This window comes from Artemia franciscana, chromosome 6 (assembly GCF_032884065.1).
Source record: "Artemia franciscana chromosome 6, ASM3288406v1, whole genome shotgun sequence".
Taxonomy (NCBI): domain Eukaryota; kingdom Metazoa; phylum Arthropoda; class Branchiopoda; order Anostraca; family Artemiidae; genus Artemia; species Artemia franciscana.
The window spans coordinates 5,655,607-5,672,564 of record NC_088868.1 but is presented as its reverse complement, the minus strand read 5'-3'; the positions used below and the strand labels follow the sequence as shown (position 1 = coordinate 5,672,564).

At 35.6% G+C, this 16,958-nt stretch overlaps 2 protein-coding genes across 2 annotated transcripts in view; one reads left to right on the top strand and one right to left on the bottom strand.

Moving 5' to 3' along the window:
• LOC136027951 (scoloptoxin SSD14-like) overlaps positions 1-16,958 on the bottom strand; it is a 125,985-nt gene that overhangs the window by 87,558 nt on the left and 21,469 nt on the right. The gene's annotated exons all lie outside the window — the stretch shown is intronic.
• The window catches only part of LOC136027950 (uncharacterized), a 110,816-nt gene continuing 108,222 nt past the window's right edge, over positions 14,365-16,958 (top strand). The window contains exon 1 of the mRNA XM_065705422.1: positions 14,365-15,072. Coding sequence (XP_065561494.1) covers positions 14,971-15,072 — 102 coding nt within the window. The 5' untranslated portion in view covers positions 14,365-14,970. The remainder of the gene's footprint in view (positions 15,073-16,958) is intronic.

Genomic DNA, 16,958 nt, shown 5'->3' with positions numbered 1-16,958 from the left:
ATGAAAATATCACGGATACGTCCCTCAATATAACATTGATATTTCAAGTAAAACTTTTGTTATTACATGAAGGTCTATAGAATGGAAATTATCTAAAAATCAACTCAAAATTAAATACAACCCTTGACGACACGCCTCCACGCAGTAGGTTCGCTTAGCTCTGATCAAAGGCAATGAATAACCCCTTCAAATTGAAGTAAAAATTTACCCCTGAATTTGGCAAGCTAAATGAGTTATAGGTGGCCTGCAAAATTTTAGAACCCAAATAATTAGCGGACTCTTTCCAGACTAAATAAAAAACAAATTTTTTTAACTGAAAGTAAGGAGTGACATTAAAACTTAAAACGAACAAAAATTACTTCGTATATGAAAGGGGCTATTCCCTCCGCAACACCCCGGTCTTTACGCTAAAGTATGACTCTTTCTCTCAGCTCTACTTTTTAAAACATTAAAAAAAATTAGCGTAAAGAGCGGGGCGTTGAGGAGGGAACAACCCCTTTCATATACAGAGCAATTCCTGTTCGTTTTAAGTTTTAATATCGCTCCTTACTTTCAGTTGGAAAAACTTGTTTTTTTATTTAATTTCTTGACGTTTTTGAATTAATGCATGTTTTGATTTTGGCTCTCCGCTGATGAATAATTAAAAAGAAATTTACATATTCATTTTTTTGGCTAAATGGCTTTCTCATAGTTTTGATCAAATGATTTTGAGAAAAAAGGAGCAGGGGAGGAGCTCTAGTTGCCCTCCAATTTCTTGGAGGGCTAAAACTAGAACTTTTAATTTTTTACGAACGTTTTTATTACTAAAAGATATACGTAACTTACGAATTTACACTAAAGCTTAAATTTTGTCCCAATTCATTAAGAATAACCCCCTGAATCACAAAGGTCGTAGAATAAATAGTTGAAATTACTAAAAATACTTAAGCGTAGAGAACGAGGTATTAGGAGGAGGTTGAGCCCCTCATATGCGTAATAATTTCTGTTCGTTTTAAGTTTTAATGCTGCTCCTTACTTTCGGTTGAAAAAAATGTGTCATATTTATTTTTTCATTGTTTGTTTCTTTAATTCATTTAATTTTCATTTAAGTTTCATTTATGAAATTTTCATTTTCATTTAATTCATTTATTTAATTTTTTTCATTGTTGTTCCTGCGCCCCCTTCATGTAGATTTTCTAAGCCCGTGATAAATTCCTCCATGGAAATTTCCCCCCACATAACACCCTCCCCACCAACCAAAAAATTCCCCTAAAACGTTCGTACACTTCCCAATAACCATTACTATATGTAAGCACTGGTCAAAGTTTGTAACTTGTAGCCCCTCCCAAGGAGACTGTGGGGGAGCAAGTCGTCCCCAAAGATACAGTTATAAGGTTTTTCGACTATCCTGAATAAAATGGCTATCTCAGAATTTTTGATCCGGGGACTTTGGGAAAAAATTAGCGTGGGAGGGGGCTTAAGTGCCCTTCAGTCTTTTTGGTCACTTAAAAAGGGAACTAGAACTTTTCATTTCCGTTAGAATGAGTCCTCTTGCAAAATTCTAGGAGCACTGGGTCGATACGATCACCCCTGGGAAAAAAAAACAACAACAAAATAAAAAAAATTAAAAATTAACACGCATCCGTGATCTGTCTTTTAGCAAAAAATACAAAATTCCATATTTTTGTAGATAGGAGCTAGAAACTTCTACAGTACTTTTCTCTGATGAGACGAATCTGACGGTGTGATTTTCGTTAAGATTCTATGACTTTAGGGGGTGTTTTCCCCTATTTTCTAAAATAAGGCAAATTTTCTCAGGCTCGTAACTTTTGATGGGTAAAACTAAACTTGATGAAACTTAAATGTATAAAATCAGCATTAAAATACGATTCTTTTGATGCAACTCTTGATATTAGAGTTTTGGTTACTATTGAGCCGGGTCGCCCCTTACTACAGTTCGTTACCACGAACTGTTCGATACTTTCTTTCCAACGTCTTCCAATTCATTTTTATAGGGAAAATCTGATATGCTGAAAACTTATATTCTGAAATTAAAAAATGTGTTTTAAAAAATATTTAAAAAGGTTTTAAGATACTTTAAAGGGAATTTTATAGTAGATTTGGTTAGACTACCCAACATAATAATTATTCAGTGTTTAACATGCAGTTTTTTCTTCATTTTCGGTGCTAAAGGGAAATTTTATGAGCAAAATATCAGAGATTTTGGTCTTTGTATGTGTTCTTGTGTATGAAAATGTTGTAAGGTGGATTTTTGAATGGAATTGACTTAATCACCTTCTTAAAAGGTCATTCAATGTTCACTAACTACAAATTTTTTGCCATTTTTGTAAATACATCTTGCTAGCCTTTACAGTACTATTGCAAGCCCTCACATACTCTATGTCACTCCTGTTTGAGCTCAAATAACATCAGTGTTATACCGATTTGCCAAGTATCTGTCTCGTTTGCCTTACTGGTCTAGAAATTCACAAATTGTTAGTAAATTCAAAATGCTAAAATTCAGGCTGCTAGACAAGCTGCGAATCATAATCGCAAATTTGAGTTTCGCCAAAATGAATAGGTGCGAGTATTGAAGCAGGAATTTGTTTCATTCCTCTCCGTGTTGTTTATTTGTGAGTGTTTTCGTCTGTCGTATCTTTTTGCTTATTTCATGTTTTTTTTTCTAGCTTTCTTCTATCGTCGTGCGTTTTGTTTAGCCATGTCTGTTGTTGCAATAACTGGCTGTACGCCTAATTCTGTATTCAGTGACCTATATTTTTCCCGCTGGACTCATACTGGCTGCTTATGAACTTTAATTTAGGGAAACAAGTTAAATTTTGACTGTGTTGTAAAGTTAATATTTAGCCCAGTCAAGGCCGTATCTAGGGGGGCAGAGGTTACGGTGCTCCCCATCTGAAATGTTCGTCTAATTCGTAAAAACATGACAAAATTGATATAAACAAATATCTTATGGGTTTGTGACGTTTTTTCAGTAGCCCCCCGGAAAATCCTTGTGTGAAAAACCCCCCGAAAAAAATCTTGGATACGGCACTGAGCCCAGTTATGAACTTTTTGAGCAGACCGCTTGGACACTTAATTGGAATGCCTCTCCCCTTACCCGCAAAGACGATATTTGACTTTTACCCTATGAAAGCCGGTTGGAAGCGAGCTCGCGGCCGACTGAAGAAACGATGGTCCAACAGCCTGTCCGAGTTCCTTGTGATGGCAAATGTCAGACCGAGCGAAGGGCAAATGCTCTCAATGGAGTGAAGCAGACAGAGGGGGCTTTCGCCACTTTCTACGAAGGTGGCGTAGAAAGTGGCTTTCACCACTTTCTACGCCAAGTAGCATCAGACAGGAGACTAAAGTCAAGTTGAAAAATTGGATAAAATTAGGTCTGATCGTGAAAATTGTCGTGTGCTATTTTGACCATAATATAATTGTACAAGCAAAAAGACCTTCTACAGTGATGAGAACATTACTTTTGGTCTGTTTTTCCTTTATTGTGCTCCATCTTATTGTTTCATGCCTGTTGTTTTGTGTTGTTTTTATTTTGTTTATGTAGATGTTTACTATGTGTGTATTTCTTGTTCTTTCTTCAGCGCTCCGTCCTTTTGTTGCTGTAGACTTTCATAATAATGATTAGTATTTACGGTGTATGGGTAGAAGAATAAATTAAACAATGACTTAATTTTGTTTCCGAGTTAAAAATTTTCTTGCAATGAAACGCATAAAATATTGCTATGTTTATAAAACTTTATTACAAGCATTGCAAATTGTTGCGTACACCAAACATTCATTTCTGTTTTGCTGTTCAGCTAAAAAACTAAAAACCAAAAAAAAACAATGCAAAAAACGCAAAAAAAGCAATAAAATGCAAAATAAAGCAGCAGACCATTCAAATGTCAAGAATAAAGAGAAAAACTGTCAGAAAAATTTTAATGAATATAATAATTTCAAAATTTTAAGATCGTTGATTTGTTTCAAGTCATAAAAAGGGAGATTTGAAAAATGAGACAGATTTTACCTTAGAAATGAGACAATATATTGCAAAATGAAATATTTTGGGAATCCAAAATGACAGATATAAGGCTAGAAAGCTGAAAAGTGGGATTAAATACTGTGAAAACCTAAGTCATAGAGGAGCGTACTGTGGAATTTCGTCACAAAATGCCACGAATAAAGAGAAAAACTGTCAGAAAAATTTAAATGAATATAATAATTTCAAAATTTTAAGATCGTTGATTTGTTTCAAGTCATAAAAAGGGAAATTTGAAAAATGAGACAGATTTTACCTTAGAAATAAGACAATATATTGCACAATGAAATATTTTGGGAATCCAACGACAGATTCAAGGCTAGAAAGCTGAAAAGTGGGATTAAATACTGTAGAAACCTAAGTCATAGAGGAGCGTACTGTAAAATTTTGTCACAAAATGTCACGAATAAAGAGAAAAACTGTCAGAAAAATTTAAATGAATATAATAATTTCAAAATTTTAAGATCGTTGATTTGTTTCAAGTCATAAAAAGGGAGATTTGAAAAATGAGACATATTTTACCTTAGAAATGAGACAATATATTGCACAATGAAATATTTTGGGAATCCAATGACAGATTCAAGGCTAAAAAGCTGAGAAGTGGGATTAAATACTGTTGAAACCTAAGTCATAGAGGAGCGTACTGTGGAATTTCGTCACAAAATGTCACGAATCCGAGTCACGGGGTCCTTCTAAGTATTAAAATTCATTAAGATCTGATCACCCATTCGTAAGATACATCGTTTTTCACGTTTTCCAAGAATTCCGGTTTCCCCCTCCAACTCCAATGAATGTCACCGGATCTAGTCGGGATTTAAATGAGAGCTCTAAAGCACAAAATCCTTCTAGATATCAAATTTCATTAAGATATGATCACCCGTTAGTAAGTTACAAATACCCCATTTTTTCAATTTTTTCCAAATTACTCCCCCCCTCTACTCCACCAAAGAGAGCAGATCCGGTCTGGTTATGTCAATCACCTATCTTGGACTTGTGCTTATTCGTTCCACCAAGTTTCATTTTGATCTCTCCGCTTTAAGCGTTTTCCAAGATTCCCCCTCCCCCTAATGACCCTGGATCCGGTCGGGGTTTAAAATAAGGGATCTGAGTTTCGAAGTCCTTCTAAATATGGAATTTCATTAAAATACGAGCACTCTTTCGTAAGTTAAAAATACCTCATTTTTTCTTTTTTTAGAATTAACCCTACTCCCAACTCCCCGAAAGAGAGCAGATCCGTCCCAGTTATATCACTCCCATATCTAGGACTTTTGCTTATTTTTCCTACCAAGTTTCATCCCGATCCCTCCACTCTAAGCGTTTTCCAAGATTTTAGGTTTCACCCCCCCCCCACTGAACTTCTCCTTCACCGGATCCGGTTGGGATTTAAAATAAGAACTCATAGACAAGATATCCTTCCATAAAATCAAATTTCATTAAGATCCGATTACTCCTTCGTAAGTTAAAAATATCTCATTTTCGTAATTTTAATTTTCGTAATCAGAATTAACCCTCTACCCCCAACTCCCCCAAATAAATCAGATCCATTTCGGTTATGTCAATCACGTTTCTAGGACTTATAATTATTTTTCCCATCAAGTTTCATTACGATCCCTCCACTCTAAGCGTTTTCCAAGATTTCAGGTCCCCCCAACTCTCCCCAATGTTACCAGATCCATTGGGATTTTAAAAATAAGAGCTCCAAAACACGACATCTTTCCAAGCATCAAATTTCATTAAGATCCGATCACTCCTTCGTAAGTTAAAAATACCTCATTTTTACATTTTTCAGAATTAACCGTCCTCCCCCCAACTCCCCCGAAGAGAGCGGATCCATTCCGGTCATGTCAATCGCGTATCTAGGACTTATGATTATTTTTACCACCAAGTTTCATCCTGATCCCTCAACTCTGAACGTTTTCCAAGATTTTAGGCTACCCCCCCACAAACTCCCCCCAATGTCGCCAGATCCAGTCAGAATTTGAAATAAGAGCTCTAAGACACGATATGCTTCCAAACATTAAATTTAAATAAGATCCGATCACTCCTTCGTATGTTAAAAATACCTCATTTTTTCTAATTTTTCAGAATTAACCCTCCCCCCAACTACCCCGAAGAGAGCGGACCCGTTCCAGTTATTTCAACCACGTATCTAGGACTTGTGCATATTTTTCCCACCAATGTTCGTCCCGATCCCTCCACTCTAAACGTTTTCCAAGATTTTAGGTTCCTCCCTCTCAACTCCCCACAATGTCACCGGATCTAATTGGAATTTAAAATAAGAGCTCTGAGACGCAATATCCTTCCAAACATCAAATTTCATTAAGATCGCACCACCCGCTCGTAAGTTAAAAATACTTCAGTTTTCTGTTTTTCCGAATTAATCAACCCCCCCCCCCCAAGATGGTCAAATCAGGAAAAGACTATTTCTTATTTAATCTGGTCCGTTCCCTGATACCTGCCTAATTTCATCGTCCTAGCTTACCTGGAAGTGCCTAAAGTAGCCAAAACCGGCACAGACAGAACGACAGACAGACAGACGGACAAAATTTGCGATCGCTATGTCACTTGGGTAATACCAAGTGCTATAAAACCATTTAAAGACTTTAAGCCTTTGAAAAGAGTATTAATAATTTGTTCCAAGTACTTATTTAATGACCTCAGAAAAATGAAAACAAAAAAAAAGAATAATTGAGAGGATTATACCCAGCGTTCATATTTCCATCATTGGCAGCCAATGCAAACCATTCTCTTTGAAAGAGACTGAATTTCATTGGCTTTTAATGATTAAAACCAATTACAAGCTATTGCAACAGGATACAATGAATGCAGTGAAAAAATAACGTTGCAGGTAGAAATATTTAGCATCACGTTGAAGACATGACCAAAAATACTAATTACAGACCGAAACTGATTTCTCATAAAATGACTTAATAAGCATTTCATTGATGGCAGTACATTCACTAACATGCTGTTTTAAGTGAAAATATCACTGACTCAAATTTTGGCTGATTTCGGCCCGCAGCCTAAAAATGTTGCGACTCCTGCAGTAACTTATAAGGTTTTGATAGAAAGTGTTGGCCACTAGCCGGAACCAGGGCAATATTAATGAGGAGTGGCGATTTATATTTGTCAACGCTCAACGTCGCCACATAATTGGGTTCAAAATTGCTTAAGCCCTATAAAAGCATAAAGATTGTGCTTTTTATGAAGCATAATACAGCATAAAGCATGCATGCATTTTATAAAGCATAAAGATTTGCTTTTTAAAGAGAAAGCATTTTCGATTCATTAATTCCTCTTACCCATCTATTCAAAGTTCTGTAGTCTCACTATTATTAAAATTTGCTCAAAAATTTACACAAAATGTAAATAGCAAGCCAGAGTATTCATTCTTAGCATAAAACAAAAAACCTTTACAAATATTAATTTTATTAACAGATAAATAAAACTATGTTAATAGCAAAGAAACAAAAATTAACTCAATAAAAATCTTCTTGAGAAAGGACAAAATTGACCTGATACTGAATAGTAGTGTCTAAAGGGTTTCGTGTTTGTGTGGGAAGTTTTAGATTGGTAGAACCTATCAACAACTGGGGGAATGATTGCATGAACACAAAACTTCAATAGATAAGTCCCTGAGATGTAAAAAATGACAATTTTCATTATGCTTTGGTCCTCCACATTTCTAAATTTCCGGATCATTTAGTTCTTTTTGAAGAGGCAACTTTAATATCCACTTTAAATAGCTTACTGCAGTCTTTTAGAAAGGCAATTGAGATTGTAAATATAAATAAATCTTAAGCTATAAATAGAGATACAGGAGATATTTCTTTAAGCCCAATTTATAATAACTTAGAATTAAAAGATTCAAACAACATTTTTGCTCAGTCTAATTTAAGACAGCCTGTCCGCATATCTGATGAAAATCAAGTTGGCTTGGAAGCTAAATCTATTGATAAGCAAATAAATAATGTTTCCGCTCGGTTGGAAACTACATTGTAGCTATGTTTTAATTAAAATATTTAGTTGATATTTTGATTATGTTAGGTCAGTTTAGGTCGTATTTAATATAATGCAGTCTGGGCGGCCCTCCTTCCATAATTATTTGTTTTAGTTTCCATAATTTTGTTCCTAAACTATTATATTTTCATCATATTTTGGTATATATCATTATGATTAACCTAACTTCACTTCCTGAATGTGGTGTATATAAAACTCAAGTACCATTCGTTGTTCGATCCAATTGGTGAATCGTTTTTTGTCATTTATTTTGGCTATTTTTAATTCGGTGTCTTTTCTCTTCTTGTGAAGTTCACTTCAGTAGGCTAGATATTTTTTTTAATTTCTCCGAACCACTGAAGACAACTTGGCTGAATATTTATTGTTGAAATATTTGCGTATTTTTTTTCGTATTTTGCCACTAGTTGACACAACACTCGTTCCCTTACCGATTTGACGTTATTTCTAATTTACTATTTTCTTCTTCTTTGCGTCATGCGACAAAAAAATAGCTTAAAGAACAGTTAAGTTTTATTACGAGTTCATTAGGCCTATGAGAGTTGAGAAAGATGATGGTACTTGTTGGTTATTGGAAACACGTTCAAGAATTACGCTTAGGTTTACATATCACAAAATTGGTTTCATAGCTATAACAAGGGCTTTTAGCTCATATGGCACTTGTGACGAGGTCAGAAGAGCCAAGAGCCAAGAACTCATATGGTATGAGCTCTAGCAAAATTCTAAGAATCAATAGATTGCTTTAAAAGGAAAATCAGAGGCTTAATGCCAATCGGGATTGAAACTAAGAGCTCTGAATCACGAGGTCCTTCTAAATATCAAAATTCATTAAGATACGATCACCCATTCGTAAGCTACCTCAATTTTCACGTTTTCCAAGAATTCCGGTTTCCCCCTTCAACTCCCATTAATGTCACCGGATCTGGTCGGGATTTAAAATGAGAGTTCTGAAGCACAATATCCTTTTAAACACCAAATTTCATTAAGATCTGATCACCCGTTCGCAAGTTACAAAAACCTCATTTTTTCCAATTTTTCCGAATTACCCCCCCCCCCCCCCAACTCCACCAAAGAGAGCGGACCCGCTCAGGTTATGTCAGTCACATATCTTGGACTTGTGCTTATTCTTTCCACCAAGGTTCATCCTGATCTCTTCGCTTTAAGTGTTTTCCAAGATTTCCTGTCCCCCCCCCCTAATGACACTGGATATGGTCGGGATTTAAAATAAGAGATCTGAGTTCCGAGGTCCTTCTAAATACGAAATTTCAATAAGATACGATCACTCTTTCGTAAGTTAAAAATACATCATTTTTTATATTTATTAGAATTAACCCTCCCCCCAACTCCCCCAAAGAGAGCAGATCCGTTCCGGTTGTGTCAGTCCCGTATCTATGACTCCTGCTTATTTTTCCTACCAAGTTTCATGCCGATCCGTCCACTCTAAGCGTTTTCCAAGATTTTAAGTTCCGTCCCCCCCGAACTTCCCCTTCATCGGATCCGTTCGGGATATAAAATAAGAGCTCTGACATCATATCCTTCCAAAAATCAAATTTCATTAAGATCCAATCACTCCTTCGTAAGTTAAAAATACCGCACTTTTCTAATTTTTCAGAATTAACCCCCTCCCCCCAAACTTCCCCAAAGAGATCGGATCCGTTCCGGTTATGTCAATCACGTATCTAGGACTTATAATTATTTTTCCCATCAAGTTTCATTCTGATCCCTCCACTTTAAGCGTTTTCCAATATTTTAGATCCTCCCCAACTTCCCTCAATGTTACCAGATCCGGTCGGGATTTAAATAAGAGCTCCGAGACACGATATCCTTCCAAACATCAAATTTCATTAAGATCCGATCACTCCTGCGTAAGTTAAAAATACCTTATTTTCCCAATTTTTCAGAATTAACCCTCCTACCCCCAACTCCCCCGAAGAGAGCGGATCTGTTTCGGCTATGTCAATAACCTATCTAGGACTTGTGCTTATTTTTACCACCAAGTTTCATCCCGAACCGTCCACTCTAAGCGTTTTCCAAGATTTTAGGTTCGAGCCCCCCCCCCCCAACTCTCCCCTTCACTGGATCCGTTCGGGATATAAAATAAGAGCTCTGACATGATATCCTTCCAAACTTCAAATTTCATTAAGATCCGATCACCCCTTCATAAGTTAAAAATATCTAGGACTTCTGCTTATTTTTCCATCAAGTTTCATCCCGATCCCTCCACTCTAAGCGTTTTTTAAGATTTTAGGTTCCCAACATAAAATTTCATTAAGATCCGATCACTCCTTCGTAAGTAAAAATACCTAATTTTTTCTATTTTTTCAGAATTAACACTCCCCCCAACTCCCCCAAAGAGAGCGGATCCATTCCGGTTATGTCAATCACGTATCTAGGACTTGTGCTTATTTTTCCCACCAAGTTTCATCCCGATCCGTCCACTCTAGGCGTTTTGCAAGATTTTAGGTCCCCCCCCCCACTAACTTCCCCTTCACTGGATCCGTTTGGGATATAAAATAAGAGCTCTGACATGATATCCTTCCAAACTTCAAATTTCATTAAGATCCGATCACTCCTTCGTAAGTTAAAAATACCTCATTTTTTCTAATTTTTCAGAACTAACCCCCCCAACTCCCCCAAAAAGAGCAGATCCGTTCCGGTTATGTAAATCATGTATCTAGGACTTGTGCTTATTTTTCCATCAAGTTTCATCCAGATCCCTCCACTCTAAGCGTTTTCCAAGATTTTAGGTTCCCCCCTCCAACTCCCCCCAATGTCACCGGATCTGGTCGGGATTTAGAATAAAAGCTCTGAGATACGATATCCTTCCAAACATCAAATTTCATTAAGACCCCGTTCCCCGTTCGTAAGTTGAAAATACTTCATTTTTCCGAATTAATCGGTCCCCCACTCCTCCCCAGATGATCAAATCGGAAAAACGACTATTTCTACCTAATCTGGTCCGGTCCCTGATACGCCTGCCAAATTTCATCGTCTTAGCTTACCTGGAAGTGCCTAAAGTAGCAAAACCGGGACAGACAGACAGACCGACAGCCCGACAGAATTTGCGATCACTATATGTCACTTGGTTAATACCAAGTGCCATAAAAACAAGTGATGGATGATACAATGTGTTGGACTTAGAAAGAATGCATTGGAAGGTTAAGTTAGATTACGTAAGGTCGGGTTAGGTTTTCATAATTTTGTTTCTAAAGTATTATTTTATCATCATGTTTTGTGATTTTTTATGATTGACCTAACTTCTCTTTTTGGGCGTGTTTCCAATAGCCGACAAGGGCCAAGATCATTTTCAAGGCTTTTTTTCCTTCTGGGATGATTGCACTAAAAATACTAATTTCTTGTTAAACCTTAAGGGGCAAGTAAACTCTTGTGGGAGTAAACTTAAGAGGCAAGCAAACTCTTGTGGGCAAACAAGACATACTGGATAGATATTCTGAGATATCCACCACTTCACAATGCCACCTACCCTTCGGACCTAATTGTCTATATTCACTTGAAATTCGGTAGGGAGGTACCTATACACAAGAACGGGTTACAAAATTAAGGTTGGATCATAGCCCAGGCACTAGCAACCTACATATAGCCCTACGGCATAGCCCTATATAGCCCAGACACTAGCAGGCTTCAAAATACCATCATTCGAAGATTTCTCCTCCATTACATAGTATGGCTTGTAGCAAGAGTATAAAGCATTTCCATCTTCAGGTGGTCAGTAGGGGTTAAATAATGGTGCCTACCCTTCTATTTTATTTATTTTTATTTTTTTTAGTTTCCGACGTTTTTTTTAGAGCGGGAGGAATATTTTTTCATGCGAACAGTTACATAACAATTGAATACAATGATAATGCGGCGCAATAGCGTTTTTTTTTGCAATTGTCAGTAAATGCGCATTTTGGCAATTGATTGGTGATAGATATAGAATCACGTTGTTTTCACCATCAAGTCTGTTAGGACAAATAATAGATGTTATACTTCGTGGCAAAATAATATGATTTAGCTGGTAAATGCTGAGAATTTTCAATTGACAACACATATTGGGTTAGGTTATATGTTTCTTAAAAATGTAAAACAGAATTTGTTTTGTTGATTTTAATTTTGTGTCCAGTGATTACGAAATAGTTAAATCATGGTTAGTAACTAAACATGGGCTAGTTTAAAGTGTATACAATAATACCTATTATCAAGGATATATCAAAGATTTTACAGGGGAGTGGGGTACGAAAAACACTACCACTCAAGAAGTGAAGTTATGTTAGTGCTAATAAAATATACCGAAGTATGATAAAAAATATATTATACTTTAGAAACAAACTTGGGCTATATATTTGCACATTAGAGGGGTGGGTTAAGGCTCAGCGGGCCTGCGTAAAAAAAATGAGTTAGCTATAATTACTCTGCATATATCCCCCTAATTTACGCCCCCCATCTATTCTGTCACTTAGTTTTGTCTTTTCTCACGCTACGATGAAAGAAACTAGTGAAAGAAACCGGTTTTTATCTTAAGGATAATAAAAAGAAAACTGTATTTTTTTTTGTGTATTCATAATTAATGAATACACAAAAATTTTGAATACACAAAAAATTAATGAATTCACAAAAATTTGTGTATTTCTACTGGACAGTGGTAGATAGCGATATGTTTTTTGTTTTGTTTTTTTCAATGAAATATATTTTTCCTTAAAGCTATTTCACACATTTTGGTAGAAACTTCTAAAGAAGTAAAATATTTGACGGAATATACAGTTACTACTACTATTACTACAAATAGTAACTCACTGCAGCACCAAGCCGTCTGAGGCAAACACAGCTACGCACGCTCCTCTTCCAATCTAATCTATTCAATATACAGTTATTGAATACAAAGTATACACACCATATACACAGTTCTATAAAAGCAAAATATTTGATGGGATACACAAGAGTTTTCGGCACTTGTGTATTATTCAGTACACACTCAATAAGTGATTTTAGGTTCTTTCGTGAAACAAACTACGATACAGGTACATTTTAATTAGGTAAACCTAACCTAAATGTTCCTTCTTGTAAGAGTATAAAGTCATGTTGTGTGAATTGACACACTGTTTTGCTGTGGGCAACAACCCCTTATCCTGGAAAAATATAATTGCCTCTTTTTCAGTCTTTGGCAAATCCCAAATCTTCGTTTCAAAACCCATGTTCAGACACAATCTTCTATCACTAAGCGTAGCAAATTAAATTGAGTTTTGTCTTTGTGGCTATGAAGCCGGATTTTCTCATAAAATGTACCTGCATCATAGTTTGTTTCACGAAAGAACCTAACTTCATTTACTGAGTGTGTTCTGAATAATACACAATTACCCAATTTTCTAATCCAACCAGCATTAAATTATGTATGTTCACAGAGGCGCCATTTGGAAGGGGTCAGGGGTGGGCAAATGTCAACCCCAGATTTTCCAGGGGCCCAAGCTTCCACCACAAAGGGCCCTTTGCCAGCCATAATAATCCATTATGTCCAACATAATACATTCTGTCCAATTGATTTGAAATTACTGCACGCCTATTAACCAAAGAGCGTATTTACTTGACGGCCCTTGGGGTAATTACGCTATTTGCTATTAATCATTGTAAACTTTGAATGTAGGTAAGATGCATAATAAAATTCTTGAGTTCTGTAAAATGCCTATTTCCTATATGATTACGCGACACGAAGAGAGTCGGCGGGGGTCCAATGTGGTGTTCATGCCCACCCCTAGATTTAGTCCAAATGGTGCCTCTGCATGTTCATCAAGCAAGACTGCCAGGTCTCACAGTTCTTTACCTTCCCCATGAACTATTTTTTTTAGTTCTCCCTATTTAAGAACTCAGTCTATATATATGGCGAATTACCGCCTTCCTATCGCACACAAAGTTTTACTGGCAATTTGTTCTAAGACTTGTGATTTTGCACCACCAAACAAAAATTCTAGTAAAAACAAAAAACAAAAACTAGTAAAAACAGAAAAACTAGTAAAAACGAAAAACAAAAAACCAGTAAAAACAAAAAACAAAAAACTAGTAAAAACAAAAATCTAGTAAAAACATAAAACAAAAAACTAGTAAAAACAAAAAACAAAAACTAGTAAAAATAAAAAACAAAAAACTAGTTAAAACAAAAAACAAAAAACTAGTAAAAAAAACAAAAAACAAAAAAAACTAGTAAAAAAAAAAACAAAAAACTAGTAAAAACAATAAACAAAAAACTAGTAAAAACAAAAAACAAAAAACTAGTAAAAACAAAAAACTAGTAAAAACAAAAAACAAAAGACTAGTAAAAACAAAAACAAAAAACTAGTAAAAACAAAAAACTAGTAAAAACAAAAAAAAAAAAAAAAAAATAGTAAAAACAAAAAACAAAAAACTAGTAAAAACAAAAAACAAAAAACTAGTAAAAATTCAAAGCGAAAGTTTTTGAAAGCTTCTTGATTTCTAGAGCAAAATTCGAAAAATGAATAAACAAGAAAAAATATATATACTGCAGACAACTTTTGTTTTTGTGCATCCTTATCGTGTACCTCTTTATGTATTATTAAATTTGAAAACAATAACATACACAAATAAGCAAATAACCTGTAAACAAGTAACTGTTAGATTACTTATTTGGATTACTTATTCCGGGCCTCTAAAATTTGTGCGTTCGAGCAGGTGCCCCTTTGTCCCCTCTAAAACCACCTCCAACTGTGCATAGAATCCGATCCTAAATAAGCCTACAGGTAAGACTTTCCTCGATCTTGGGCTATTTGGGTCTCTGCTGTAGGCAGAGAAGCTAGTTCTAAGCCCCTTGCGCATTGTTTAGAGAACTACAGTCCATCTGGAAGAAAAGATTGCTTTTTCATCGATCCTCAGAAATAGCATGATGAATCTCCGTGATTACTCTCCCAGTTGATTTACCCATAAATGAAATGGCTAAGAGTGAACTTATAATGCTTGAAATTATCAAAAGTCTTGACTATTCAAGATTAAAGGATTACTTACGGAAAGAAAAAGTGGAAGCAAGAGAAATTGTAAATCTCTTAATTATTAGCTCTAGTTTTTACCTCTTCCAATGTTTCATTGTTGGCCATAATAGTAGTAGCCAATCTGAAAGGGGGTCCGGCCGCCAAGGCCGTATCCAGGGTGAGAGGGTTTGAAACCCCCGAAGTTTTTGTCAGACTTTTAAAAACGTAAATAAAATGCAGAAATATATATTTTTTTTTTTTAAGTTGTCTTAAAGTTTCTTTGTACGCCCCCTCAAAAAACTCCGGGATACGTCCTTGATCACAACCCTCCTCGTTTGGTCTATGTAGAGTTTACTTCTACGAAACTTGTATTTGCATTCGTAAAAGTATTTCAAGCTAGAATGTCATCATCCACCCACCTTCAGTCGTCCTACCTTCCTTCCAAAGGTTTATAAATTCATTAAATATCTAAATGCACATAAATCTTATATATAAATATTTCTTATATATCTATATTTATATAAATATACTGTTTGTTTGTACCTTTGTTAATCTACTGTACTTCCTTAATTCTTTTCTCTAAAAAAATCTACTGTGGTTTTTGTTTAAGCGATCAACAATTGCAATTCAAACTAAATAAAAAATAAATAAAAATGAAAAAACTAAAAAAAAACAAGAGCTAAGAGCTCATATGGCACTTGTGACGAGGTCGGAAGAGCCAAGAGCCAAGAGGTCTTATGGTATAAGCTCTAGTGAAATTCTAAGAATCAATAGATTGCTTTAAAAGGAAAATCAGAGGCTTAATGCCGGTCGGGATTTAAAATAAGAGCTCTGAGTCGAGGTCCTTCTAAATATCAAAAATTCATTAAGATCCGATAACCCGCTCTTAAGTTAAAAATACCTCAATTTTTCTAATTTTTCCTCTCTCTTTCTGGAAGTTTTTCAATTAATGCATGTTTTGGACTTGGCTCTCGGCACATAAATAATTAAAACAAATTTGCATATTAATTAATTGCAATTATCGGGAGACTTTGAGAAAAAGGAGTGAAGGAGGAGGCCAAGTTCCCCTCCAATTTTTGATTACTTAAAAAGGCAAGTAGAACTTTCAATCTTTTACAAACGTTTTCATTGGTAAAAATTATACGTAACTTACAGATTAACTTACGTAACGAACTTCTATATTCGTATACTTTATTGCGTATATTCAACCCTTGTCGATACCTCGCACTTTACACTAAAGCTTAAATGTCCCAATTCCTTAAGAAAGACCTCTGAATCACAAAGGCCGTAGAATAAATAGTAGAAATTACTAAAAATACTTTAGCGTAAAGAGTGAGTTATAACGAGGAGGTAAACCCCTCATATGCGTAATAATTTTTGTTCATTTTAAGTTTTAATGCTGCTCCTTACTTTCAGTAGAAAAAAAAAATCATATTTATTTTTTCATTGTTTGTTCAAATAATGCAAGAAAATCCCGCGCCTCTTCATTGAAATTCTCTTCCCCCATGAAAATATCCTCCATGGAAATATCCTTCCACATAACCCCCCTCCCCTCCACTCTCCCCCTAAACCAAAAAGAGTTTATAACTTGCTGCCATTCCCACGGGGACTGCGGGGGAGTAAGTCGTTCCTAAAGATACAGTTATTAGGTTTTTTTACTATGGTGAAAGAAATGGCTAAATCAGAATTTTGATCCGGTGACTTTTGGGGAAAATTGAGCATGAGAGGGGGCCTAGGTGCCCTCCAATTTTTTCGGTCACTTAAAAAGGGCACTAGAACTTTTCATTTCCGTTAGAAAGAGCCCTCTCGCAGCATTCTAGCACCAGTCAGTTGATACGATCACCCCTGGGGAAAAAAACAAAAAAAAACAACAACTAATAAACACGCATCCGTGATCTGTCGTCTGGCAAAAAATGCGAAATTCCACATTTTTGTAGATAGGAGCTTGAAAC